The 26,198-nt window shown below is 40.8% G+C and overlaps 4 protein-coding genes across 4 annotated transcripts in view; all 4 read left to right on the forward strand.

Moving 5' to 3' along the window:
• LOC149110802 (uncharacterized) overlaps positions 1-16,747 on the forward strand; it is a 44,688-nt gene extending 27,941 nt beyond the window's left edge. The window contains exons 12-20 of the mRNA XM_089292332.1: positions 8,120-8,387; positions 8,714-8,896; positions 9,645-9,770; positions 10,748-10,924; positions 11,615-11,845; positions 12,487-13,215; positions 13,579-13,815; positions 14,281-15,353; positions 16,461-16,747. Of these exons, the coding sequence (XP_089148458.1) occupies positions 8,120-8,387; positions 8,714-8,896; positions 9,645-9,770; positions 10,748-10,924; positions 11,615-11,845; positions 12,487-13,215; positions 13,579-13,815; positions 14,281-15,353; positions 16,461-16,737 (3,301 nt within the window). The 3' untranslated portion in view covers positions 16,738-16,747. The remainder of the gene's footprint in view (positions 1-8,119; positions 8,388-8,713; positions 8,897-9,644; positions 9,771-10,747; positions 10,925-11,614; positions 11,846-12,486; positions 13,216-13,578; positions 13,816-14,280; positions 15,354-16,460) is intronic.
• Positions 4,228-5,350, forward strand: LOC149110803 (uncharacterized). Its single transcript, XM_089291271.1, has 2 exons — positions 4,228-4,291; positions 5,220-5,350. Exons 1-2 carry the CDS (start codon positions 4,228-4,230, stop codon positions 5,348-5,350), a joined length of 195 nt encoding a protein of 64 aa, XP_089147397.1.
• Positions 16,748-17,992: 1,245 nt separating the features above from the next.
• LOC149110804 (uncharacterized) lies at positions 17,993-20,675 on the forward strand. Its single transcript, XM_089291157.1, has one exon. The coding sequence runs from the start codon at positions 17,993-17,995 to the stop codon at positions 20,441-20,443; it is 2,451 nt and encodes an 816-aa protein (XP_089147283.1). The 3' UTR covers positions 20,444-20,675.
• A 1,612-nt stretch (positions 20,676-22,287) lies between these two features.
• Positions 22,288-26,191, forward strand: LOC110063119 (polycystin-2-like protein 1). The gene is made up of 2 exons (XM_020770066.2): positions 22,288-22,382; positions 24,307-26,191. Exons 1-2 carry the CDS (start codon positions 22,288-22,290, stop codon positions 26,036-26,038), a joined length of 1,827 nt encoding a protein of 608 aa, XP_020625725.2. The 3' UTR covers positions 26,039-26,191.
• The last annotated feature ends 7 nt before the right edge of the window (positions 26,192-26,198 follow it).

Consider the following 26,198-nt stretch of genomic DNA (forward strand, 5'->3'; position numbering starts at 1 on the left):
TACTGCTGGTCACTTACTGGAAGTAGAACCTGAGCTACCTGGTAATGACTTGCAGAATGAGTACACACCTCATGTAGAACCTGAGCAGTCCCAGTCTCCTAGATCTCAACCCGTCGAAACCCGACAGCCACGAATCAGAAGACCACCTGTCCGTATGACGTATGATGTCCCTGGCCAGCCTTCATTCTATCCAGGAGTAACTACTAACATGCATATGGTTTCAGCTGCACCAAATCTGCCTCCAATGTGGCTAGGTATGGCACCTCACCACCAACCACTTTGGTACTGTCCACAGTATGGATTCCCAACTATGCCTTTGTACCCAGTTAGCTGGTAATCACTAGAACAGTCTAGGAGGATATCTAAACCATTACTAAGACACTGCATGAGAACATTTTTTTTTATCTTTGTTGTTTAGCGAAAAATAGGACCAAGTGAACATGTCTGCATTGACATTATAAATACTTTGTGCTATCATGGAAGGAACAAGGACTTCTGTCCACACTTTTGCAAAGTGTGATAACTTGAAGATTAGCTGTTTATCGTGCATTCTGTGGACCTGCGCAACCCACAGATGGGAAGTCGATTTATGTCTACCAACAGTATTACGTGTAGGATTTGTAGGACTCAGAGATATTGTGAGCAGTTTAGTTTTGAAATGTCACAGAGCACATTTTTTTAAGGGGAGGAGAGTGTGAGGGTCGTGACCCATAATCCCCCTAGAGTTGTAACTCCCATAAGCCCTTGCGGTATAAGTGTAATAAACAAGAAAGCACATGGTCGAAAGTGCTGACTGTGTTTGTGGATTAGTTCGTTGTTTCCCACTCGAGACGCTGTCGAGATCCTGCTTTGAAGCTCTATCGGCGAGCGAGTAACACAATACCCCTCTTTCACTTAGGAATTAACGCGTTTTTCTTCTCAGCTGGGAGAAATCTGTCTCCTCACTAGCTTACTTGATCGATCGCTTACTCACACGGATGTCAATATTTGTGTTCTCTGAGCTCTGTTCGGCAAGATTCACGTTAATTCTCCACATTCACGACACAGTTTACAAAAGCGTGTCGGAGTTCAATCGAGGGCCTCAAGGGCGATGCAATTTAGCGAGAACGTGTTCAGATAATAGCTGATCACAACTATTTTTTCACAACTATTTTTTCATCTTAAATCATTTATTAACCACACTAAAATGCCTAGTGGAAGATAAATCATGTTTTTGCATACTATTAAGGAACGAAAACAATCACCCGCAAGCAGACTTAGCAAACTTTGTTAGCAAGATTAACACTTGGCTATTTATCAACCTGAAGTTGAAGCTGACGTTTCGAGGTTAAGCCTTTCGTCGCTTTACGGAGGTTAATTTACCTTTATAAATTTTAAGTTGATAAGAGGGGGACATGGGGATTTACGGTGTTGCGGTGTTGATGTTTTTTCTTTAATGCGGTGATGCAGTGAATAAAATCTCAACTTGCGGTGTTGCGGTGATCTCAAACCCTAGGGTGTGCGATATTTGTGTTTTTCACGCTGCAGTGTTCGGTGGAATGAAATGGTTTGCGGTGTTGGGGTTTTTTGATTTATCTTTCTCAAACCTAAATTTGACCTAAATTTAGCATGTAAACTTCGTTAATCCATGCTAATTTATGACAAACACGTACCATTGAGGTTAATAATTTGTAACAAATTACAAACCATCACTGTCTAGTCAATCTTCAATATACTTCGGCTGCCAATCCGAAGTTGTTTTCTTTTATACGTAACTTGACAAGTAACTCGACCTCTGCCAGCCGGAGCTCAGTGTTTAGAAACAATCCTGGAAATTCTGGAAGCGCCAAGGCAGAATATGATGTATTATTGACTGCGCAGCTTTTTTCTACGAAAAAAGGAAAAGGTGGCGAAAACTACCGGCCACAAAATATATCCAGATGTCGCGTCGGCAGGGAAGAAAGAAGATTTGCTAAGCTAAGGAAGCTTTGTAAATTACACACGTTTACTTTTTTTTTTCCTTTTGCTATTCGGCTTCGTCTAGAGGTCATTCTGATACCGGTCTATAACCGCTCCAAGGTCCTGCGACTTTCTTGACCTTCTATTATTTCAAACGATTATCGATATCGAAAGCAAACGCAGCTAGCTCCGGAAAGCAATACTTTCAGTCAAGACAGGGCTTCAGTCAGAGGGTTTGTACACCAAGAAAAGTGAGTGAAGTACATGTAAAAGAAGAGAGGGATCTGGAGTAAAGGCCATCTCTCGACGCTCCTTTCTTTTTTCTTCGTCCGCTTCCTAGCTTCCTGCAAGGTTTCTTCCCAAGAGCAAGAAAACTGATTAACAGGCATCAGCAGTATCGAGATATGCGCAATGAACTGAGCGTTGTGCTGTGTTTATTTTGTGGAAAATTGTTGAGGTATAAAAGTATTACTTTACGTGTAGATCAACGAATCATGACGCTAAAAATACCTGTTGCGGTGACGGTGTTTCGTTGACTTTCTTGCGGTGATGAGGTGTTAGTTAATTTTTTTTTTGCGGTGTTGCGGTGTTCAGAACCCCCCATGTCCCCCTCAAATAGCTACGCGTTTCATTTGCCCTTCAACTCAGCAAAATGCTTTGTTTTTATTATAGACTAACCCCTTTGTTTTAGAAAAATGGCTGTGGTGACTCCTGTATGCTATCGAAAAACGTGCATGCCGTTTTAGAGCCTGTATAAAGCAATAACAAAGCAAAAAGTTTGAATAAGCATCACGTGTTATCTAATCGTGTTACTATTTTCTTAAGTTCCTAGTATATCACCCAATTTGACAGCGGTGATGTTAAATTCAACAAGCATCCAAGTGACCCTTCTGCCTCTTCCTTCTCAATTTGCTCATGGTACACTTAGAGGATACTTCGTCCGTTATCAACGGGCTGATGAACCTCTATCACCAAGCATTGATCGATTCCTCCAACAAGATCAGTCAGTGGTTAACTTGACCGATCTGGAGGAATTCACAAATTACAGCGTCCAGGCGTCGGCAGTTTCTTCAAGGGGACAAGGACCGTTTAGTGCACCGTTTTATGTCAAGACGGACGAAGATGGTAATCTACGATTAATTTTTACAATTTAACAATGGAGTATTTATGTCGGTACAAATCACTGTTAAACGAAGTAAGATATTTAAAAAATAGAGAAGATCTTAATATGGTGAAAACCGTATCGCACCCTATACCGCAAAAAGAATCCTAAAATCCAGCAGCATGTCGACCTGGGCGTGTCTGGGAGAAAATTTGGACTCTATAAACTTTACTTATGGACCCTAGTAAACTATTAATGTACAATATATCATACTTCTTAGGGCTATTCTAATTTTTTGTTAGTCGAATGTGATTATCTGGATAAGGGTGACTCGGAAAAGAGATGTTTCGATGGCTGAAATTTTAACAAACTAGGCGGAAGTCAGCTTCAGATCTAAGTAAAATGCAGGAAGCCTGGCATTCGAGCACTTGATATTGTAACCCTGTCTGTCGTTGGATCCCCCCTGCCTTGAACGTGACTTGGAAATGTCGCAACCCAGTTACAGATTTGTGGCTTAAATGTCATTAACAGCCAGTGCTTATGATGATGCAAAGAAGGTGTAAAAGGCACCTTCTTCGCTCTTAAAGAAAGGATTTAAAAACAAAGGTAAATTCTTATTTTAAATCTGTACATGAAACAAGGAGAAAAAACAAGACAATAGAACATCTCTTTGGATACCAGTTACCTATATATTCTTAAAGATTATTCTTAGAGTTCATATCCTTTCACTGTTAATTGGTATGATGGTTTTCCTGTTTCCTCGGTTAATATCTTGCAAAACATGGGGTAGCAGATAGGTCTGAATGGTTCTACCTTCATGAGTTTAAAAAAGCCATGCCATTGAGCAAGCATTTTTAATTCTTGAATTTAAAAAAGGACATCCCAGCAGAACATAAGCCGAATAAGCGAAGAACATTAATTAACTGAGATAATGGTAACAAACATTGCCTTCACTTTTAGTTCCTTCATCTCCTCCTTTGAATGTTGAGAGTATCAGCAGCAGTTTCGACGAGATTCAGTTGAGATGGGAGGCTATTCCCCCTGACGAAGTCAATGGAATACTACTGTATTACAAGATCCGTTACCGACTTACTGGATCAAGCTCATGGAAACGAATAACAGTGCCGCCCTTTGTTCTGGAGACCAGCATTCCTAATCTGTCTGAAAACGCAGTGTATGAAATAAAGATGTCAGGATATAACTCAAAGGGTGATGGCCCACTCAGTCCATGGCTGACCGTAAAGACAACCGGTAGAGTAGATATCGATTGTTTAAAATTGAATAGACATCAGAGTAAACTACATACACGTACCTGTACCGTGAGTGGAGATTCGAGGAAAATCCCACTTGGTCGCAAGAACACAGAAGTATTAATCGTTTTAGTGCCTGTGCGTCTTTGAAGTCTTTTCTCTGTGTCGTGATCCACTCACTCATCCTTTGCGGACGATCTCAGTCATGCTCAGTGCCATTTGATTCCAAAGTAGCCTGCAATGCAGGCGTGTTTTGGGCGCGCAAGTGCACATTTTCGTATTAGGCCGCCATCTTCGATTTGGAGGGTTGGGACGAGGGGAAATTTGCCGTGGGAGTAGGAATGAGGTGGTCAAGTATCCAATTACAATCCAAGATGGTAGCGTCGAAAACCTGGTTTGTCGAGCGTTCCGTTCCAAAACGATGCCTGCATCGTAGGCTAACTACAAAGCTTTTTAAAATAAACTCTGACCAAGAGCCAAGAATTCCCAGATGCTCACGCACTGGTCAACTTATTGTTGTCCCTTTTAACCTGATATTAAAATCTGGGACCTAAGAGGATCGTTCTCAGTTTGAACTGTTCATCTGCCGGTATATAAGTAATATTTTATTGTATTAACTGCTCTTAAAAGCAAGGGAAAGGGGGTTATTAAGTCAAGTGGAGACAAACAAAAGAAAATACAAACTGAGAAGATTCACAGGTCCATGTGGCACATATACTACAGATAATTTGAGCCGCGTATTTGAAAGGCTTGGATGGGACCATGAAAAGCAAAGAGAGCTTAAAACATTAACCAAAGAGCAAACACCAAGGAAACAAGGATACAGTACCCAAAAGAGGAAAGAGCCTGTAGGACAGAAAAAGAAGATGTGTTTGGTTCTAATGAAGCAACTAGCATATATGTAACAATTATTTCTGTCTTATTTTCAGACCAGGATGAGTGTCAAACAGGCAATCACAATTGTTCCCATCTTGCAAAGTGCACCAATACACAGGGATCTTACACTTGCTCGTGTTACAGTGGCACTGCAGGCAATGGTTTCGTCTGCTCAGGTGTGTAAATTGCCACAAGGTACGCCCAGAATATGTACAAAAGCTCTTACACTGTGGAAAATTGCTATACTTGTTGTATATTAGGCATCTGGTGCAAAGCCGATCGTAAACTACGTGGAATATAAATTTTCTAAGCGAGACGACATGCCAACTTGTTTGTGTTTGCTTTCAGATATCGACGAATGTGCGTCTGACCTGAAATCCTGCCTTAATGGCGAGACCTGCATAAATGGCGACGGATCTTTCTTTTGTTTGAACATCACGAATGACAAAGGTATTGGCTTTTTTCTTTCAGTGCTACTTACAACAAACTAAATACACGTTTCCATACTGAAACTTCAATTTCCATTTTTGCCTTCGAAAGAATAGCCAAGCCCATATTACAATAGACTTTCTAATAGTTTGTTTTAGATCTTCTTTTCGCCGTAATCATAGTTATCCTTACCATCTTTTCGTGCCAACATTTTTGTCTATGTAGTAAATTTTTCAAATATAATCAATGGCATAGCTGTGGCTCATGTTCAGTTCCACCCCCGATTCCGGCCCGGTGCCATATGTGGGTTGAGTTTGTTGTTAGTTCTCACCTTGCTCCGAGGGGGATGTCTGGAAAACCCGAATAGCGAATAGTCGCGAATAGCGAATAGTGAACAGTCCCGAATAGTACGAATAGTCTCGAAAAGTGCGAATAGTGGCGCCACTATTCGCGCTATTCGAGACTATTCGCACCATTCGTACTATACGCTATTCGCTATTTGGGACTATTCGCTGTTCGCTATTCGCGACTATTCGCTGTTCGGGTTTTCCAGACACCCCTCCGAGGGGTATTCTCTGGTCTCCTCCCTTAGAAGAACCAACAGCTCCAATCCACTTCGAGCAGGATGGAAGACCCGCATGAAAAACCGGCGATTTCCCCTCTAAATCTAATCTTTGTCAATCTAATACAGGTTCAATCTCTTTGATTTTACAACACATTGTTCGCACTGATTCTCTTCACATGGTCTCTTTTATAACCACTCCAGCATTGCTTCTTTTTATTATTATTTCAGATAATTCATCTTGCGTCTTTGGATCCATCGCCAGAATCCTGAATATCGATAAAAACGTTAACACATCAACAAAACTTACAAAACTGGACAGATACATCTTTATGGCAGAACTCGATACAAATTGCAGTACAGTGAGCTTAGAATGGAAAGTTTCCACTGTGACATCGCTGCCGTTTAGTGTAGGAAAAGCGCATTCCATAACAGTTGGCTTCGATTCAGAATGGAGCGACACAACATCCCTCGCGCTTGGAATTTATTTGGTTGAGTATATTGTTCAGTTCCAAGACTTCTATTTTCTTGATTACGGTTTCGTGGAAGTGCTGCCTTCCCCACCCGTTGCACTTATTGCAGGCGGACCAGAAGTCTCAAGGAAACACAATTCCCTCATACATTTGGACGGGTCCCAGTCCCGTGATGTAGATCTTGGGCCAGGAAATTATGGTGGTATGACATTTTCATGGTCATGTAAGAGAAAAGGTGAACAATTCTATGACGTCAACGCATCTAGCTATAGTATAGGCTGTTTCGGAACAGGAAAGCAAGCTTTAGAAGATACGGGAAGAATCGTGCTTTTGGACACCAGCCCAATGCAAGTCAACCAGTTCTACGATATCAAGCTTACAGTATTTACTGCAAGTAAGATGAGCAACAGTTTTGTGCAACGAATGCATATTGTCGCCGGGGAACCTCTCTATGTCGAAATAAAGTAAGTAGATTTAAATGCTTACATACTTATGATTCTTCCTTTGTTCACGAAAGCGTCTGACAGATGTCGTTGTTGATGTCATTCATTGTTGTGTCTTTAAATTTAAATAGTTGCATATTCATTTAATAACCAGGTGTTCTTAGGTTCATATTCTTAAGAACGAAAATTCCACAGGTAAGCATAACTTGGTCTATTCCAAGATTTATTATTTATTATTTATTTCTTTTTTTCGCATTTCGTTGCACGCTAGCTGATCCTGGATCGCTAAAAGGTTTCCAATGAACTTACACGTCGAGAGACAATCTCTCAAAATTTCAAAGAAGCGTAAACTAACGTTTGAGGAGGCAGCGTGGCCGAGTGGTTAGGGCGCTGGACTTGAAATCCCGAGGTCGTGGGCTTAAGTCCCGCTCTGAACACTGAGCTTGTGTTGGTTCTCAGTAGACCCTAGCTCAACTCCTTGGTCATGCTTGTAAATGCCAACTGGTCTGCCTCCCGCCAGTTGGGATTTTCAAGCCTATAATGTTTAATTGATACATTTGTCTCTTTCCGTTTAAGTGGCATGACTGTGAACTAGCTGGGTGTAGCTAAGCGCACTGACCACTATAAATAGCAACATTGAAAAATATCTTTTTGAGCTTTTTTGGTCACAAGCTTGAACTGTGTGTATTATTTTTACTTTGCAGCTGTATCATGAATTGCGGGTCAGAGGTCATTCCAGCAGTCAGGGTGGTTCTGTTCTCAAACTGTACAAATTCTCCTTGTTTCAAGGAAAGTACTGAGCTGAAATATCAGTGGTCGTTATTCTCACAAAAACATCCACCGGATTCGTCATGGTCAGAAGTTCATCAAATGCAGACCATCACAGGAACTTCGCTTAATACTAGCAATTTGGTTATCAATCCTAACACGCTAATTGCAGGCCGAGATTACCGCCTAATTGTTTATTTAGAAAACGTAAATGGTGAAGATTCTAATGGTTTTGCTGTATGGCTTTTCAAAACCAGCACTATTCCTGCTGATGGGACATGCACCGCAAACACTTCATCAGGAGTGGCTGTTGGCACAGCCTTCACTCTTTCCTGCACCAACTGGTACGACGCAAACGCGCCACTTCTTTACGAGCTTGTTCTTCCTCTAGCAGATGGCCTGAGTACCATTTTATCTTATCGATACTCTACTGTGGTAGAAGTTATTTTACCGCCAGGTGATCCTATGGAAAATTATACTTTGACAATCGAGACCGTAGTTACAAGTTCCATTGGTTCAAGGGCTAATACCTCGATAAAGGTGAAGGTAAGTTACTGACTAACCACCACTAGTAGCCACTCAGCTGTGTTCTATTTTAAATCCGCGAATCTGATTGGTTCTCTCATCGTTTGCAATCGAAAAACTGATGAGCGTGCGTTCATAACTGCAAATTTCAAATGACAAATCAGTCCGTGCGATGTTTCTTTGGGTGAAGTTAAATTCTAAACGAGAAATAATAGAAAACTGTTATCTGAAGCAAATTTCTGTTAAATTCTACTAAAACAATTAGATTACTTTCGGCCTCAGCAACTATCACCTCATATAGACACCAGGTGCTCATAATCTAATTGTTTATTGGTTTTAACTTGCAGGTTTTGCCTTGGCCTTCTATGAGTACTCAAGAAGCGTCAGCTGAAATACGCCGTCTTTTAGAAGACCCTTTCGCCAAACTTATTGCTAGAGCGGATTTGCAAAGACCCATCCAGTTGGCTATTGCTCTTTTGAAATCCTTGCAACTACAGGAAGATGTAATAAGCAAAGAAGAGAGGATCGAGGTAGGAAAATCGGAGACAAGGTATATTTAGTTGCGTTAGAACAACAAATCTAACGATTTTGATTTGTAACATAAATGAAGACCACACCTCGCTTGAGTCAATCTGGAAAGTTTCCTGCAAAATTCCATTTTCCCGCTGAATTATTGGCACTACGTTTTCACTTGGGGATATTTTCTGAAGTTGTTAATTTTTCCGGATTCGTCCCATTTAGGGCACTGGGATTAGTAGGCGTTTACATTAAATTACATTATTTCCTGCCGTTTACGCACACCGTTAATCCTTTTACCTTCGTGCGGGAACGGTTATCAGACAGCCAGAAAAATATCGGGATTTATTTTAAGAATTTAAGTTCCCTTGACAGAACATTGTGGAGACGCGCCATTTGAACCCTTCAGAGTTGCTTGATATTGGTATAGCTTTTACAGACTAGTACTGTTTGCTAACAACAGCCCAGCGAAGGTTTACTTTACGCCGACTGTGCTATAATGCAAAACTAATGTTTGCACCCGATAACTGTTACGCGCTAATGTTTATCCCGTGTGATAATCTCCCCGTAGCGTAACTGATAGTCTCTGATAGCTTGTTGCTTGAGTATGACACTTTGCTGTGCCACATTGCCAGCTTACCAGAAGCACAACACCGATCCCTCTCTCTGCGGACCTACGTAAATCGGTCGCAGCATTCGTCAGATGATCATCTATATTCAAAAGACATTTTGACCAACATCAGCTCTGTTTTACTTTTCTAGATCAAAAGCTTCATCATAACAGTGTTGAGCAAGATAGAAGTCCGAGACCTGACAAGAATTATACAGCTGTCTTCCGTTATGTCATTGGTGATGGATGATCCAGAAGAAGTCAGACCGGATGTTCTGGTTAGTCGTTTATCCCTCATTATTGTTCACAATGCGAAGAATTATACCGACCAGCATGTTGTTTTCTACCTTGGCTTATTTTCTTATTCATCTGTGTAAACTCCGATTAACCATTAAGTCGACAAGCACCCCTCGTACCAAGTCTCTTGTTGAAACATGGCCAAGATTTCGGTGCTTGTCTTGAATTCGGGGCCGTCATCAATGTAAAATGCAGACTGATTACTGCAGACTAACCTTAGCCCTAACTAAGGAAAATCGTCAACCCTAAAAGCCATAACCTAACTACTAAGCTTAAACCTAACTTTCTTCCTGAAGCCTGACCTTAGAGCTAACCCTTAAAACCAAAATCCATTGTTTCCAGTCAGTGTATGAGTTTTGCAACGGTCGCTTTTTGGAAACCCATATAACTCGAGAACTAACTAGTACATAGATTTTTTGAAGTGAGTTCCCGAGTTCATGTCTTCGGTCACACTAATTCAAATAGTCAGCTGAGCAGTCTCCACCATTTAGGATTTTCTAATTCACAGTTATAGTAATAGCATCAGTAGGGCTAAATACACTGGGAATAAAATAAAATCCTTCGAAAAATCCTCGAAGCTCTCAGTTTTTCTTGCTTTGCTTTCTGAAAACTATTCGTTTCTAGAAACAGATTATGTCCGCGGACCGTGAAATATCCGAGCATATTTTCGCGCCAAATGGAGGCGATTGTTTATATATTTCGTCTAATAATGAAATAGATGGAATAAAAAGTTCCAAAACTAAGAACAGGAATAAGGAGAACAATTATTTTCATCAATATGTTCTAACAAGCGACAACGATCCATGAGCACACATTCCCCATACGTGGGCCTCTTCCAATGAACTAATTTTAGCGCGAGGTCAAACGTAAAATAGACTTAAAAAGATTATCATTGGACACGGGATGTGTACTGTTAGATCATGGTCTCTTGATTCTAACCATGGGTATCGTTTGGCAGCAACTGATGATGGGGATGCTGCAGAATATGACGAACTTGTTTGCTACGATTACTGCTCGAGGAGATGCTATGGATGAACCTTATTATCAGATGGCCGAGAGTAATTTAGTTTACGCTGTAGGAAAGCAGCTCCAGGCTTCCTCGAGTGGCGATGGAGGTGGTAGAGACTCCGACCATGTGAATATAGCTGTAAGTTGGGGTTGTTTTAATAGATACCAGGGTTTATTACATAGACACGAGTGTTCTACTGGAAAATACACCACTTCGTAAAATTCATACGAAACTACATCCGGGAACAGAGTGGAGTATTTTTCATATCCTCACCAGTCGGGATGTTGATGACGTCATTTCCCGTTTTTTTTTTTTTTTTTTACCGTTGTTTGAGTTAACAGTCCGTTTGTCTATATAAAAAAGACCATTACATAGTGGCTTGATCATAGGAATTTCATTTTTTCGTGTTTAAAAACAATACGTTACTCCCTCCCTGCGCTCGTTCGTAAAATATTGTTTTTACCACTCGAAATTAAAATTCATATCTTTACGCTGCCGTGTAATATCCTCTACACATCAGTCACATGTATGTATCCAGTACCGCTGCTGCTGTTGTTGTTGTTCTCGTTGATGCTGTCTTGCCGTTGACTTTTTCTCTTCCACTGCAATTTCTTATTCTTTTGTCGCTTCCTTTTTTCCAGAGATAGGCCGCCACTCGAACAACAATCAACTGAAGTAAACCGGATCCTTGAAACTTCAATGTTTATTTCACCTAGTTTAATCACCTCTTAGTATCTGAATAACTTACCATTTTCTCTTGGCCATTAACGGAGCACTCAGTTTTAACTGCGATTTATTTACAACTTTTCTCTTAAGACGGGCTTGGAAATTATTCGGAACATTTTGAGGACTGTGACCAAGAGGAAAGTCGTTAACGAGGAACCCACTATTATACGGACAGAAGCCTTGGACGCATTGGTGGTAAGACTAGATCCTGAGGAGGTGGCTGGTTCTTTGCTGACCTTAGAAACAGGTTCCCTTCAGTTACCCGACTCAGCCGACATGAGAGAGACGTTAACAGGTGCAGGGGACTTCGTCGATATCGAGGTAATGTTACACATGTATGTTGGGCACTTCATAGTCACTTTTGACAAGAATACTTAGACTGAACTATCTGAAACGTCATTTCCTGGCGAAGCTCAACCATGAAAATAGGTGGTCCACAACCACGTAAGACGACCGACAATAACTTCTTACGTCCAAACCGAATTGAAAAAAAAAAGAGAAAACAGTTCAATCCTTGGGACGTTGTTTAAATCCCTTCACTACCGCTCGATGGACTTGTGTCGAGTGATCTTGAGTTGAACAGCTTCGTGCTCAATAAAGGGTCAACCGGTAATCTTTGGGTTCTAAACAAGTATTTCATGATTATTTTATAACATCAATAACAGTCTCCTATACACATTAAATTTGTTGCTATGGGGGAACAAAAATCAGCAAACTGTTGTTTCCCAGTCTTCACCAAAGTCACCGTTTTGATTAGTTGTGATTTCCCGACATGTTATTTCTATTTACAAGACTACAAGTCTGCAGTGCCCGTTGGTGGGAATATAATATGATAACGACACTCCGTAATATACATGTGCTTCACGCATGATGGCCAAAAAGACTAGCATATTTCTTTCTATGGGACCTTTGTTTCACGTGTCAAAATCACAATGAATACATTGATGGTACTTTCCTCCCAGGTAATTTCATCACCGATCAACTATTATTACTGGGATTCCAGTGCAGATCACATCACATCACGTGTTCTTGCAATTGAATTGAGAGGGGAGTCAGGCGAAGTCCTTAAAGTACAAAACCTTACATCGGACATACAGTTAGGTATTCCAGTTGACCAGCAATCAGCTGATAACGAATCTGACGCTGGAGACACATCATTTCTCACGCCAGGAGAGGCTCGATATCACAAACTTCACATGATTCACGAACAAACCTCTTTTCTGATAACTATAACGGCGAAAGAAAGTTTGAGCGTTTTTGTAAGATATGGAAGCAGACCATCAGTAGAAGAACATGACAAGAATTTCACTATCCCAGACTTTTCGTCATGCATCAGAAACTCAGTTATGGATGACAAGGAAGATTACAATTGCACTCGTCATCCACACCAGCTGCTTATAACAAATGAAGTTCTCAAAAAGCCTGGAGTGTATTATTTAGGGATCCTTTACTCAGGGAATTCTTCTGGTAACCATTCCCATCGTAGCAGGAGGTCTTGTTTCAGTACTAGCAGACAGAAACGGTCATGCGTCGAGACGAAGGACCCTCCACCTCCTCTAGGAGTATATGAACCAGGCCCTATCCCAGAGTATGATCTGCGTGTGGACTTGAACTACACGATTGCAAATGAAGAGCTGAGCTGTCGATTTTGGTCACATGACCAACAAAAATGGCTGACAGAAGGATGCAAGGTACTGGTGTGGCTTATTGTTAAGAACTTAGACTTTAAAAGACAAAGTTTAGAGTATGTTTCCTCTTTTAGGGCTTTGGGGTCACGCTTACTTGTATTTTTGCACAACGATTGACGAACACTACAGTAAAATGAATTCAGTGTTCAAAAAACGGTAAAAATAAGGACAAACGCGACAAACTTAACGTTCATTCCAGTAATTAGCATACCATGACACAAGCCTGTAAATCTGTAACCATCAACAGCAATTATGACGTCCCCGAAAGACATACTGCTAATCTGAGGGTGTAGCACCATAATAACACAGCTTTGGTGTGCTGCAGATACGATACTCAGTTTCTTACAATCATCCCCATCGTTGCAGGTTGGACCTCAATCCACGAATCATCGTCTCCTCTGTCTCTGTAACCATCTGACATCATTCGGTGGAGGACTTCTGGTAGCACCGAACCCTATTGATATGGACACTGTATTCAAAGAGCTCAGTCGCCTTGATGAGACTGGTAATTTTGGTGTTCTCCTCACAATCATTTTCGTCTTTTTGTTGTATGTTATTGCTATCATTCTCGCCAAGAGAGCAGACAGGAGAGATCAAGCCAAGGTAGGTGTTAAAAAACCTGAAAAATATCCATAATTAGTAACCTGTTATCGTGTTGGATTTTACTAGAAGATGCCAACTTTTGACACGTTTCAGTCATTTTCAAAACCCACATTCGATAGCACTTTACAAAGTAAAGAATAACTAGGACTCCTTAGATCGGTTTTCAATTGAGAGCCGTAAAACCAAAACCAAAATAACAACTCTGGCCAATCACAAAGGACACAAATAATCCCGTGAATCAATCAAAGCTAAGAGCAAATCCAAAGAGCTCACGCGAAGAGCGGGAAAACGTGTGCATGCGAGTCGCGATTCGTTTTAGATTTACTTCTGATTGGAAGACAGAGTGGTGCGAGTTTTCCTAAGCCAATCGAGCAGTGTACATGTTCTTATACAAAAGTAAACCAAATGCTAATTGAATTTTAAAGTCATGTGAAAACGGCTCTAATCAGTTGTCCTTTTAACTAGCTTGGTCCCAGGATTGCACTGGATTCGGCAGGGGACCTCATTTCCCATCAGTACGAGGTTACAATCAGTACTGGTGTGTGGCCAGACAGTGGAACCACAGCCAAGGTTACCATGGTGTTTTATGGCAGTTCTGGTAATAGTGGACCAATCACAGTGTGTCGAGACCTTGATCCTCCACGAGTTCTCCTTTCCCGCGGCAGTGTTAACAGGTACGTTATGTCCACCTCAACATCCCTTGGAACACTACACCACGCTTATATCTGGCATGACAACTCTGGAGAAAGCCCCTCTTGGTTCTTGGACCATATCATGGTCAGGGAAATAGAGACTAGTAAAGAATGGAATTTGATATGTAATCAGTGGTTTTCTCCCGATAAAGATGATGGAAATGTTGTCCGCAAGCTCTCAGTAGAAAGGACAAATTCACTACCTGCGTTCCAAGAGGCCTTTCGCAAGACACTCTCTGGCACTCTTTATGAAAGTCATTTATGGATGTCGTCAGTTACCAAACGTCCGGGAAGCTCTTTTACTCGTGTACAACGTGTCACATGTTGTTTGTGCGTTGTACTCACGGCTATGCTTGCAAATGCAATGTTTTTCAACTTGGGTGGTGAAAGTACAGTGAATACCATCAAAATTGGCCCATTAAAGGTTTCGATGAGACAAATCATAATAACATTACAGAGCTGTTTGATTATAGCTCCCATCAATTTTCTTATCGTTGCAATGTTCAAGAACTCAAAGCCAACTGTCGGCAGGTGTTGTGGCAAGGTATATAGAGTAACAGAAGAACAGGGTTCAGATGATGATGACAAACCCTTACACCACGTCTTTGTCTACGTTGCTTGGTTTCTTTGTTTCGCCACCGCCATAACCTCTGCCACAGTTTTATTCTTCTACAGCCTGATGTGGGGTAAAGAGACAGCTGATGAATGGCTTTCATCGATTCTTATGTCGATAACAGTTGACATCTTTGCCATTCAACCTGTGCGTCTTACTGTATTAGCAGCTGTGGCTGCCGTTCTGATAACAAAAGCAAAACAGACAAAAGAAAGACTCTCATCAAAGAAGAGGTATCTTTAACTTTATATTATATTTAGTAAAAACGATTATTTTTATTTGCTGTAGAATGCTGACCGTACCTGTTGCATTGATACGAACACCTGAGTCGGTTGATCGACTGGCTGACTGACTCACTGACTGGCTGACCAAGTGACTGACTGACAGACAGACAGACAGATAGACAGAAAGACAGACAGACTGACTGACGGACTGACTGTCTGACTGACTGACAGACTGACTGAATGACTGATTGACGGACTAACAGACCGACTGATCGATCGATTAACAGATCTTTGATTGCTTGATTGATTGATTGATTGATTGATTGATTAATTGATTGATTGCAGATTGCCTGTTAGGTTGCTTATTAGATTGATTGATTGATTGATTGATTGATTGATTGATTGATTGGTTGGTTGGTTGGTTGGTTGGTTGCATGATTGCCCTTTTGCTTGCTTGCTATGTTGCTTGCTCGCTTGCTTATATTTGCTTGATTGTCTGCATGATTGCTTGCGTTATTGCCAGTGGGCTAGTCTTTTTTTGAGGTTCATACAGATAGATTTCAGTAGAATGGAATGATGACCGTATTGTATCGTTATGAGACGGACTTGAAGATCCATAAACGTACAGCAAAAGAGGAGACCAATTGTCCTTCTTGGTCGTTACTTAAATACAATCTTGGAAAGTGATTAATGGTTTAGTTTGCATAGCTGGCGGGATTTGGCGAGATCCTGCTTGCGTACAAGTGAATGTATGAAAGATCATATATTTGAACTGTGGAGAAAGACATGAAGACATGATAGATCATCGCAGTTGTACACACAACTTAAGCAGTTGTGAAATTAAAGCCAGAAAAAATTCGGGTATACCGTTCAGGCCTGACTTTTTTTTTTTTTTTTTTCAGGCTTTAATTTCACGACTGCTTAAGTTGTGTGTATATATAACTGCGATGATCAATCATGTCTTCATATCCTGCTTGTGTTTCCGCCACAGAAAAGGAAGCAGCTGCGAGCGGAATATCGCCAGGTACGAAGGCTATCAACGATAGGACATTAGGTTTGACGGAATAGAGTGAAACTGAGGACTAACAAAGCAGTCCTCTTTACTATTTTCCCCAGGTCGACAGCAAGGGAGGAAACAGAGCGTGATGAAACACCTGACTTTTTCAGGGGATCTTTGCCAGATCCTATGCAGCTGGAATGGTACAAAAAATACAGAGAAAATGAAGCTAAAACCATGTCAGCATTCAAGTCGTTGACGTTCTTTGTCTTATTCCTTTTGATACTTGGAATTGTTTGCTACGGAAATCGAGACTATCACCAATATTTAATGGGTAGCGAAATAAAAGCCATTTTCCCACGCGTCGCGAAGGCAAGTATTTATTTTTGGTTTTAACATTTTTATACAGTTAACGATAAAGATTAGCGAAAAAACTGAGCAACGACGTTTCGGTGTCATCCTGGCACCATTTTCAAGTTAAAAAATATTTGTGCGAAAAGTAAATTAATTTATACCAATGGTAGAGGTGCGAAATTGAATAAATTAAGATTAAGATAGCTGTTCAATGTTCATGTTCATTCCAATGAGGTGTCAAACACTGGTAATGAGTTCAGTGTCTGTTCAAAGCCTAAACAAATACTTTTGCGCGAATGGAGTCTGACTGTGTGTTAAGGCTCGGTTTCTTCTTGCGAATCCACAACATTTCGTGGATCAAGCAATCGAACTTTCCCTGACATTTCTTTAGGATCTTAAAGTTGTTAGTCAGGTCACCAACTGTATCAACTCGGTGTTCATTTTGAAGGTGTTTTCCGATGGCGGTAAATCGGTGTTCCTCAATGCGCTTGTAAAGATGACGGCTAGTGTAACCGACGTATTCTGCATCACACAGATCACATATATAGTTATAAACAACGCACTGTTGATTGATCAAAGGTGGTTTTGGCTCTTGTACTTTGAGATCATCGCCAATTTTACGGCTTCTGAACACCGGCTGTAGTTTGTGATCAAGTTTATTACTCAAGTCCGAGAGATGTTTCTTTACTATGTCCGCTGATTTCTGGTCTTTAAAAGGCAGGACAATGCGGTAGATATTCTCTGTTGGAGGCGTCGATCTTGTGTCTGGTGACATCACTGAATTAACGAAACGGGTGATGGTGGAGTTCACAAGAGAATCTGAGTACTTGAGGTTAGAAAAGATCAGTTTAAGGCGTTCGCATTCTGTTGAGAATAGTTCCCATGTTGAGGACAAGCGGTAAGCACGGTTTAACATGGTTTTAACTAAAGATCTTTTATAGCGGTTGTCGACATGACTTTGGTGGTGTAAGAGGAGACCAGTGTTTGTGGGTTTACGGTAAACACTTGTTACCAGCTTGCAGCCCTTCTTGCATATTTCAATGCCGACAAATGGTAGCTTACCGTTAGATGCGATCTCCATGGTGAAGGATATGGATGGATGACAGTTGTTCAAAGTCTTCAGAAAGGCTTCTGCGGTTGGTATGTCTTTCATTGTGGCTAGTGTATCATCCACGTAGCGTCTGTAGAAGTCTGGCAACTTGTTCTCGTTTTGTAGCTTTTCCTCGATAGAACAAAGAAAAGTATTGGCCATTAGACTTTTCGCACAAATATTTTTTAACTTGAAAATGGTGCCAGGATGACACCGAAACGTCGTTGCTCAGTTTTTTCGCTAATCTTTATCGTTAACTGTATTTCCAAATTTAATCTTATAAGAATTTTACAACGCGAAAACCAGCTGCAGTACTTCAGGCGACTTGAAGACTGCAGCAAGAAACAAATCCAATGCGATGGAGCCATCGAGTTTCTTCAGCTTTGCCAGAATTTCGAACTAACTCCTACCTTCGCCAAAGTTGATCAAACAAAGCATATGAAATGGTCAAAGGCTTCCGAGCAATTTTCAACTAATGTCATCGCAGAAGAACTAAGGGCAAAAGTAAAGCAAAATGCGACACTGAAGAAGGAACTTAACGGAATCTACGTTGAAATACGCCGGAATTGTTCATCGCTCCAATACATGTGCATCCTGAGAACGATGGTTAACCTCCGCAAAAAGCACTATGAGAAAATGATGAGCGGCCATATCAACAAAATCATGAAGCTGCTAAACAAAGATCACGATGTGGACAAACATATCCAGAACATTTCCTCCTACAAGCTTTCATTCTTCCAGAAGCTTGTTCTGTGTCGAGGTTTGAAGTTTTCCTTGCCGCAACGCATCTCTTCAATGGACATTCAAGCTAGCTTCGAGAAAGCCTTCTGGCAACTGGAGCCTTCATTATCCGACAATAAGAAGGAATTAGCTGCGGCCACCCTTCGATCGATCGCGCTTAACTACATCGAGTGCAAAGCCCCCAAACCACCGAAAGCGCTACAAAGAGCTATTGAGCAACTAAAACGAAGAGATGACATCGTAATCACGAAACCAGATAAAGGTACAGGAGTAGTTGTTATGGATAAGGCAGAATATGTTCGCCTTTTGAGTGAATCTTCCATCAACGATACAGCTAAATTTACCGCCGTAAGTTCGGAGAGACCCAAGACGCGTGGACGACCGCTCAAAAACTACCACCCTTTACTGCAGAAAGAGAAACACCTTGAATCTGTCGTGCGCAAAATTCTCCCAAAACAGATTGCCGACTCAGTTTGCCCGAAAGGATCACGACTCGCCCATCTTTATGGTCTGCCAAAGACTCATAAAGAAAAACTGGCGATGAGGCCCATTCTATCCGCCACAAGTACTTACAACTTCGCCCTCGCGAGATGGCTCGACGATAAACTGAAGCCCCTGTCGATCAACAGCTACACAATATCTGACACATTTTCCTTCGCTGATGAGATTCGCAATCTGAGCCTCAACGAATCTGACATCCTAGTATCTTATGATGTCTCTTCGCTATTTACGAACGTCCCACTACAAGAAACCATCGAGATCCTTGCTGATAGAGCTTTTGTTGACAACTGGTTTAACAAAACACACCATCTAAACATCAGCAAAGCTGATCTAATTGAACTGTTGTCAGTAGCAACAAAGGACCAGCTATTTCAATTTAACGGTCAACTCTACCAACAAATTGATGGAGTAGCGATGGGCTCTCCCTTGGGTCCCCTAATGGCCAATACTTTTCTTTGTTCTATCGAGGAAAAGCTACAAAACGAGAACAAGTTGCCAGACTTCTACAGACGCTACGTGGATGATACACTAGCCACAATGAAAGACATACCAACCGCAGAAGCCTTTCTGAAGACTTTGAACAACTGTCATCCATCCATATCCTTCACCATGGAGATCGCATCTAACGGTAAGCTACCATTTGTCGGCATTGAAATATGCAAGAAGGGCTGCAAGCTGGTAACAAGTGTTTACCGTAAACCCACAAACACTGGTCTCCTCTTACACCACCAAAGTCATGTCGACAACCGCTATAAAAGATCTTTAGTTAAAACCATGTTAAACCGTGCTTACCGCTTGTCCTCAACATGGGAACTATTCTCAACAGAATGCGAACGCCTTAAACTGATCTTTTCTAACCTCAAGTACTCAGATTCTCTTGTGAACTCCACCATCACCCGTTTCGTTAATTCAGTGATGTCACCAGACACAAGATCGACGCCTCCAACAGAGAATATCTACCGCATTGTCCTGCCTTTTAAAGACCAGAAATCAGCGGACATAGTAAAGAAACATCTCTCGGACTTGAGTAATAAACTTGATCACAAACTACAGCCGGTGTTCAGAAGCCGTAAAATTGGCGATGATCTCAAAGTACAAGAGCCAAAACCACCTTTGATCAATCAACAGTGCGTTGTTTATAACTATATATGTGATCTGTGTGATGCAGAATACGTCGGTTACACTAGCCGTCATCTTTACAAGCGCATTGAGGAACACCGATTTACCGCCATCGGAAAACACCTTCAAAATGAACACCGAGTTGATACAGTTGGTGACCTGACTAACAACTTTAAGATCCTAAAGAAATGTCAGGGAAAGTTCGATTGCTTGATCCACGAAATGTTGTGGATTCGCAAGAAGAAACCGAGCCTTAACACACAGTCAGACTCCATTCGCGCAAAAGTATTTGTTTAGGCTTTGAACAGACACTGAACTCATTACCAGTGTTTGACACCTCATTGGAATGAACATGAACATTGAACAGCTATCTTAATCTTAATTTATTCAATTTCGCACCTCTACCATTGGTATAAATTAATTTACTTTTCGCACAAATATTTTTTAACTTGAAAATGGTGCCAGGATGACACCGAAACGTCGTTGCTCAGTTTTTTCGCTAATCTTTATCGTTAACTGTATTTCCAAATTTAATCTTATAGGAACATTTTTATAACTGGTTTTATCTATAGTATTCAGTATATTGGCAGTTGCAAGCTTTAGAGTGGCAGTCAACATACAAAAGGCTAAGGGAAATGGTGGTGATTAAGTGACAACCTAGGTTTTATAATGTTGTTTCTCTTTTTACCTGAGGTATCGTACTTGACATGTAATTGGCTTGCCTTTCTTGAAGAAATACCTGGATTTATGAACTCTTCAAGGAGGGATTGCTTTTTTGTGTCTGCAGATAAGGGGTTTTCGCCGGCATACTTAGTTAAAGTTATATCATCAGAGTTCTTTGCTAAATTTTGGTATGGCTAATCCTACCTTAGAGCCTGAACTATTACAATTATGCGTTTCTGTAGGGCATAACCGTTACTTAGTGAACTTTGTTGAATTGTGTACAAAGTTGAGACCTAACGATTTCTGCACTCTTGCGAATTTCATTTTTCAAATACTTGGTTTTTAAAACTTCATATATTTAGCTCGCCTGATTTTAACGGATTATTATATTACCCGGAATGACATTCTTCGGAATGTTCGGTATGGTTCTCTTCTTCAAATATTTCAGATCATATTTTACTCGCTACGATTTCTTCTTAACAACATCGACAATCCTTTATTTACCCACGCAACATTTAGGAGTTATAAAAACTCGTTAAAACATGTGCGTTCTAAAAAAATGGAAACAATAAAACTAAACTAAACTAATACAAGCAATAAAAATATTTTGATAAAATATATTTAGATATATATGCTATATTAGATTGTAAATAGGTTTTAGTTTTTAGTTTTTAATCTGACGAAGGTCGCAGGCCGAAACGTTATTAAAGCAGTCAGACCAGTTAAAAGTTCGCCCCATCGTTTTTCCTTTTATACCTATCTATGCTATATTAATCTATATACAATCACTACACAAGTTAGAAAATACTCTTATTTAAAATACAAGTAAGAACATCCTTGGCCTCTCTAAGATATGGAGGTGAAATGAATCCCACATCTTTGTAGCTAATAATGAAAACGATCTGTGACGCCATTCTAAATTAAAATTAGGTAGCATTAAAAGAGTGTCCGACCCTCTTAAATTATAATTACAAATTTTGGTCTATTTTAATCAAATAGGTTAATGATGCCTTAGGATTCTGGACTTGGATGATAAATACTTTTGCTCCCGCTATCTACACAGCGAATTGGTACAACGGTGATGAAGAAACTAACAAAGTTTACATTAGTGACAAGAACTCTATTTTGATTGGTATACCACGGATTAGACAACTGAGGATCGAAAAAGGTGAGACCTAATTGATCATGAGGTTAACTGTGCGTACGAACCAAGCCTCCTCTTGAGTGTATACACTCTTTGTTCCACTTCAAACTCAACCTACCTGCCCTGTAGGCAAATTTAGTGTAATCTGTCAATATGCTTTGTAAATGCGAAACTCTCAAAATCCCGATTTGATACATTCTTAGGTTTTCAAAGTAAAAACGCTTTTTAGCAGTGTTATTGAAGTTGGTTTCGGATGAGGCATGCTAAATCAACCGAGCTGTTGTACTGTTGGGGGTGATCACCCAGCCGAGTTACAGTGTGCGAGCTAACGTAGATGTCATACAATCCCCGATGCACGCAAAGCTTCGTGATCGATTCTCAGAAGGAAAATTCTAATGTTAGTCAGCAGGGACATAGACAAGGTTTTTGGTGAACAAAAAGGATTAAGTTACATGCATGTTCGGTGTAAGACACTTAGTTTTAATTCAACACATAGACTTTATTACTTAAGAGGCCCTGCGCCTAAGAAACGACCGATGATTTCCGGCCAAAAAATAAAATCGGCCGATTTTTATCTCCCAAGTAGAGGTTACCGAATAGTATTTAAAAATGAATTTCTTTTGTTTCAGTTTAGCTTTAAACCAAAAATATCGAGCCGCAAACTTTTTCCGTCTGATAGCAGCAAAATCAGGCCGAAAATAAGGCCCCGCAAAATACTGTTCAGAAATTACTATAGCAACGCAAAATAATGAGAAAACTACACAGTGTTGAAGAAAAAGGCCTTTTAATGCAATATCATTCGATAAACATAAAAAAACTGCCGAAGCGATTAAAAAATAAAGTTTCAAATGTTGCATACTAAATTAGATGGAGCGTTGGAGCTGATTTTAAAATAATTATTTCTCAAAAGTTCAACGCTTTTGAAAGCAATCACAGTGATGAATTAGACATTGGAGGGATACACATCACGTCTCTGGAAAAACATTTTTCGGCCAAAGTATATTGACCTTGTACAAAGCGTTCAAAGTTACCGTGTTTACCGTTATCCTGCTACTTCGGCGAAACACTTCTCTTTTGCCAATATGGCCGTGGATAGCGTGTTAAACGCCACTTTAAACCTTGCTAGGCATTCAAAGACCATCCTGAGTAGAAGGACGTAGAATTGAAAGAGACAGGAAGATGAAAAATACGCAGAAAAAGAAAATAACTCGAAATTACCATCTGCTAACGAAAGTTGAATCTGGAAAATGTCGTCGCGTGACAGCGGCCATTGACGTGATTTGTACAAATAGCGGCGGAATGCAAACGAATGCACAAATAGGGAAACAATTTTTCTCGGCCAGAAAACGTTTAGTGGAACATTGTTATGTTATTTTTCACCAATGATGGTCACTCAAAAAGAAAAAGTTCCCCAACCGCCACACCGTTTTGGCCGCAGCGTGATCTGAGTTATGGGGTCACGACTGGATCCCTAGCCGCTGACCGCCCGAAGGATATTGCAGACTCGTTTTCCCACGCTCTTGCGACATGACGTGACAAATGACGTCAATGGCCGCTGTCACACGACGACATTTTCCAGATTCAACTTTCGTTAGCAGACGGTAGTTTCGAGTTATTTTCTTTTTCTGCGTATTTTTCATCTTCCTTTCTCTTTCAATTCTACATCCTTCTACTCAGGATGGTCTTTGAATGCCTAGCAAGGTTTAAAGTGGCGTTTAACACGCTATCCACGGCCGTATTGGCAAAAGAAAAGTGTTTCGCCGAAGTAGCAGGATAACGGTAAACACGGTAACTTTGAACGCTTTGTACAAGGTCAATATACTTTGGCCGAAAAATGTTTTTCCAGAAACGTGATGTATATCCCTTCAATGTCTAATTCATCACTGTGATTGCTTTCAACAGCGTTGAACTTTTGAGAAATAATTATTTTAAAATCAGCTCCAACGCTCCATCTAATTTAGTATGCAACACTTGAAACGTTATTTTTTAATCGCTTCGGCAGTTTTTTGATGTTTATAGAATGATATTGCATTAAAAGGCCTTTTTCTTCAACACTGTGTAGTTTTCTCCTTATTTTGCGTTGCGATAGTAATTTCTGAACAGTATTTTGCGGGGGCTTATTTTCGGCCTGATTTTGCTGCTATCAGACGGAAAAAGTTTGCGGCTCGATATTTTTGGTTTAAAGCGAAACTAAAACAAAAGAAATTCATTTTTAAATAGTATTCGGTAACCTCTACTTGGGAGATAAAAATCGGCCGATTTTATTTTTTGGCCGGAAATCATCGGTCGTTTCTTAGGCGCAGGGCCTCTTAAACATTCCTCATTGGTGGTAGCCGCCTTTTTCATGATCCAGTTTTTATTTCTTCAAACCGACAGCCTCCTGTCCCGAGAGTATTGTGGAAAGGTATAACGTTACTAAAGTGTGCTACCCTCACTACTCCGCGAGCTGTGAGGACAAGACACCAATGTATCTCCCGAAATGGAAACAACCCCCATCTGATTTTTCCCCGTCCTTGTTCGACTCTTTATGTCCAAAGCCCTGGCGGTATCAGTCAGCTGATGACATGGGCAACTCACACAAGATGAGTCCACGAGCAGCATATGGAGGTGGTGGTTATGTGGCTGACTTGGGCTACGACCTGCAGGCAGCAATAAGGGTTGTGGAACAACTAAGTGAAAACAATTGGATCGATCGTCAAGCCCGAGTGGCAATCGTGGAATTCGGTATTTTCAACAGTAATATGAACATCCTGGCGGTAGCAAATTATTTCTTTGAGTTCCTACCTACTGGCGGTGTTTTCAGTCACGTCAAAGTGGAAATGTTAGAGCTGTATGGCACAGAGAGTAGTTTTCTTAAGCTTGTTCTGCTTTGTCGTCTTCTTCTTATCATCATGATCGTCGCTTACTGTGTCATAGAGACTGTAAAGATGTGCCGTCAAAGACGATCCTACTTCAGAAACGTTTGGAACTGGCTCGCCCTTGTTGTCATCGTCACATCTATGACAGCTGTGGTTTCTCACATTATGCGTGTGAAGACAACTACAGATACTGTTAAGGAACTACAGAAGAACCTTTATGCTACTGTCAGCTTCCATAAAGCTATAAGCTTGCTCGACATTGAAACAACGTTTTTATCTATTGTTATCTTCCTTGCGACTATCAAGCTGCTGAGTCTCCTGCGCTTCAGCAAGCAAATAATTTTCCTTTCCATAGCGGTTCGGTTCGCTGGGAGATACTTGGCCTCTTTCTCATTTGTGTTCTTTGTTATCTTCTGCTCGTTTGCTACTAGTGGCATGGTGGCATTTGGGGCTCTTGTAGAGTCATATTCCAGCTTTCCCCGAGTTTGCGTCTCCCAGTTTGAGTTTCTTCTCGGTAAGGCGGTGCCCAATTTTGAGATGGCTAAAGTTGACCCTCTTCTAGCCTTCCTGTTTTCAAGTCTTTACATTTGTTCCATGACACTCTTCTTTCTAAATGTGTTCATCGTTATTTTAAACGGTGCTCTGGAAGAGGTTAAAGATCACCTTGATGCTGTGACAGACGAACTCGACCTGGCTGATTTCATGACTCTCTATTTGTTTCAAGGCATTTCCAACATTTTCGGCAGGAAGAAACGCAAGAAGCAGAGACTTTATTGCGAAAACCTGACCTTTGAAGACGAATGCGCGTATGTGGAAAATTGTCTTGTTGAGATTGATCGCAGAATCTCCATATTGGCAGAAGACGCTCTGACGGCAGGGCGGGTTCGATTAAAGAAAGCTCGGTTGCGAAAGTCATCATCGTCCCAAACTAAAACTCCCTTAGTAAAAGACAAAACAGGCACCAGCAAAACAGAAAGAACCTCTCAATATATGGACCTACCCTTGGAAGAAGCTTCAAATGACGAAGAGGTGTCGACTTCCCTCAGTTCTGAAAATGAAGATCAAATAGTTTCATCTACCCGTGCAGTGCAAGGTATCTCCAATCCTTTGTACTCAAATCGGCTCCCTACGAGAACCGAAATGGACAACACTGATGAGGCTATAGATCGACCAATTACGTCCTCTGCAATTTATGTTGAAATTGAACACCAAGACACTCAAATGTAAAGCTAATGGAACCATGCTCAGTTGCTTTTGTGTCAAATGGTACGTTTCGTTCTTGAAAGGGAATTATTAGCTGTTATTTTTTAACTTTAAGTTTTTCACTTAAGCTGGAAAATTAACGTAAGTGAAGTTACATGACGTTTCGACAACTTCATGTCATCAT

Source organism: Orbicella faveolata, unplaced genomic scaffold, assembly GCF_042242905.1.
Source record: "Orbicella faveolata isolate gen_17 unplaced genomic scaffold, um_ofav_v1 contig_24, whole genome shotgun sequence".
Classification (NCBI taxonomy): domain Eukaryota; kingdom Metazoa; phylum Cnidaria; class Anthozoa; order Scleractinia; family Merulinidae; genus Orbicella; species Orbicella faveolata.

What these genes read in the sequence shown, in the direction of transcription:
- LOC149110803 (XM_089291271.1), top strand. Translation starts at nt 4,228, where the DNA reads ATGTCAGGATATAACTCAAAGGGTGATGGCCCACTCAGTCCATGGCTG. An exon ending in GCTGACCGTAAAGACAACCG is followed by an intron (nt 4,292 to 5,219) that starts GTAGAGTAGATA and finishes TCTTATTTTCAG; the next exon opens with ACCAGGATGAGTGTCAAACA.
- LOC149110804 (XM_089291157.1), top strand. Translation starts at nt 17,993, where the DNA reads ATGACACCGAAACGTCGTTGCTCAGTTTTTTCGCTAATCTTTATCGTT.
- LOC110063119 (XM_020770066.2), top strand. Translation starts at nt 22,288, where the DNA reads ATGTCATACAATCCCCGATGCACGCAAAGCTTCGTGATCGATTCTCAG. An exon ending in GGACATAGACAAGGTTTTTG is followed by an intron (nt 22,383 to 24,306) that starts GTGAACAAAAAG and finishes TTCATGATCCAG; the next exon opens with TTTTTATTTCTTCAAACCGA.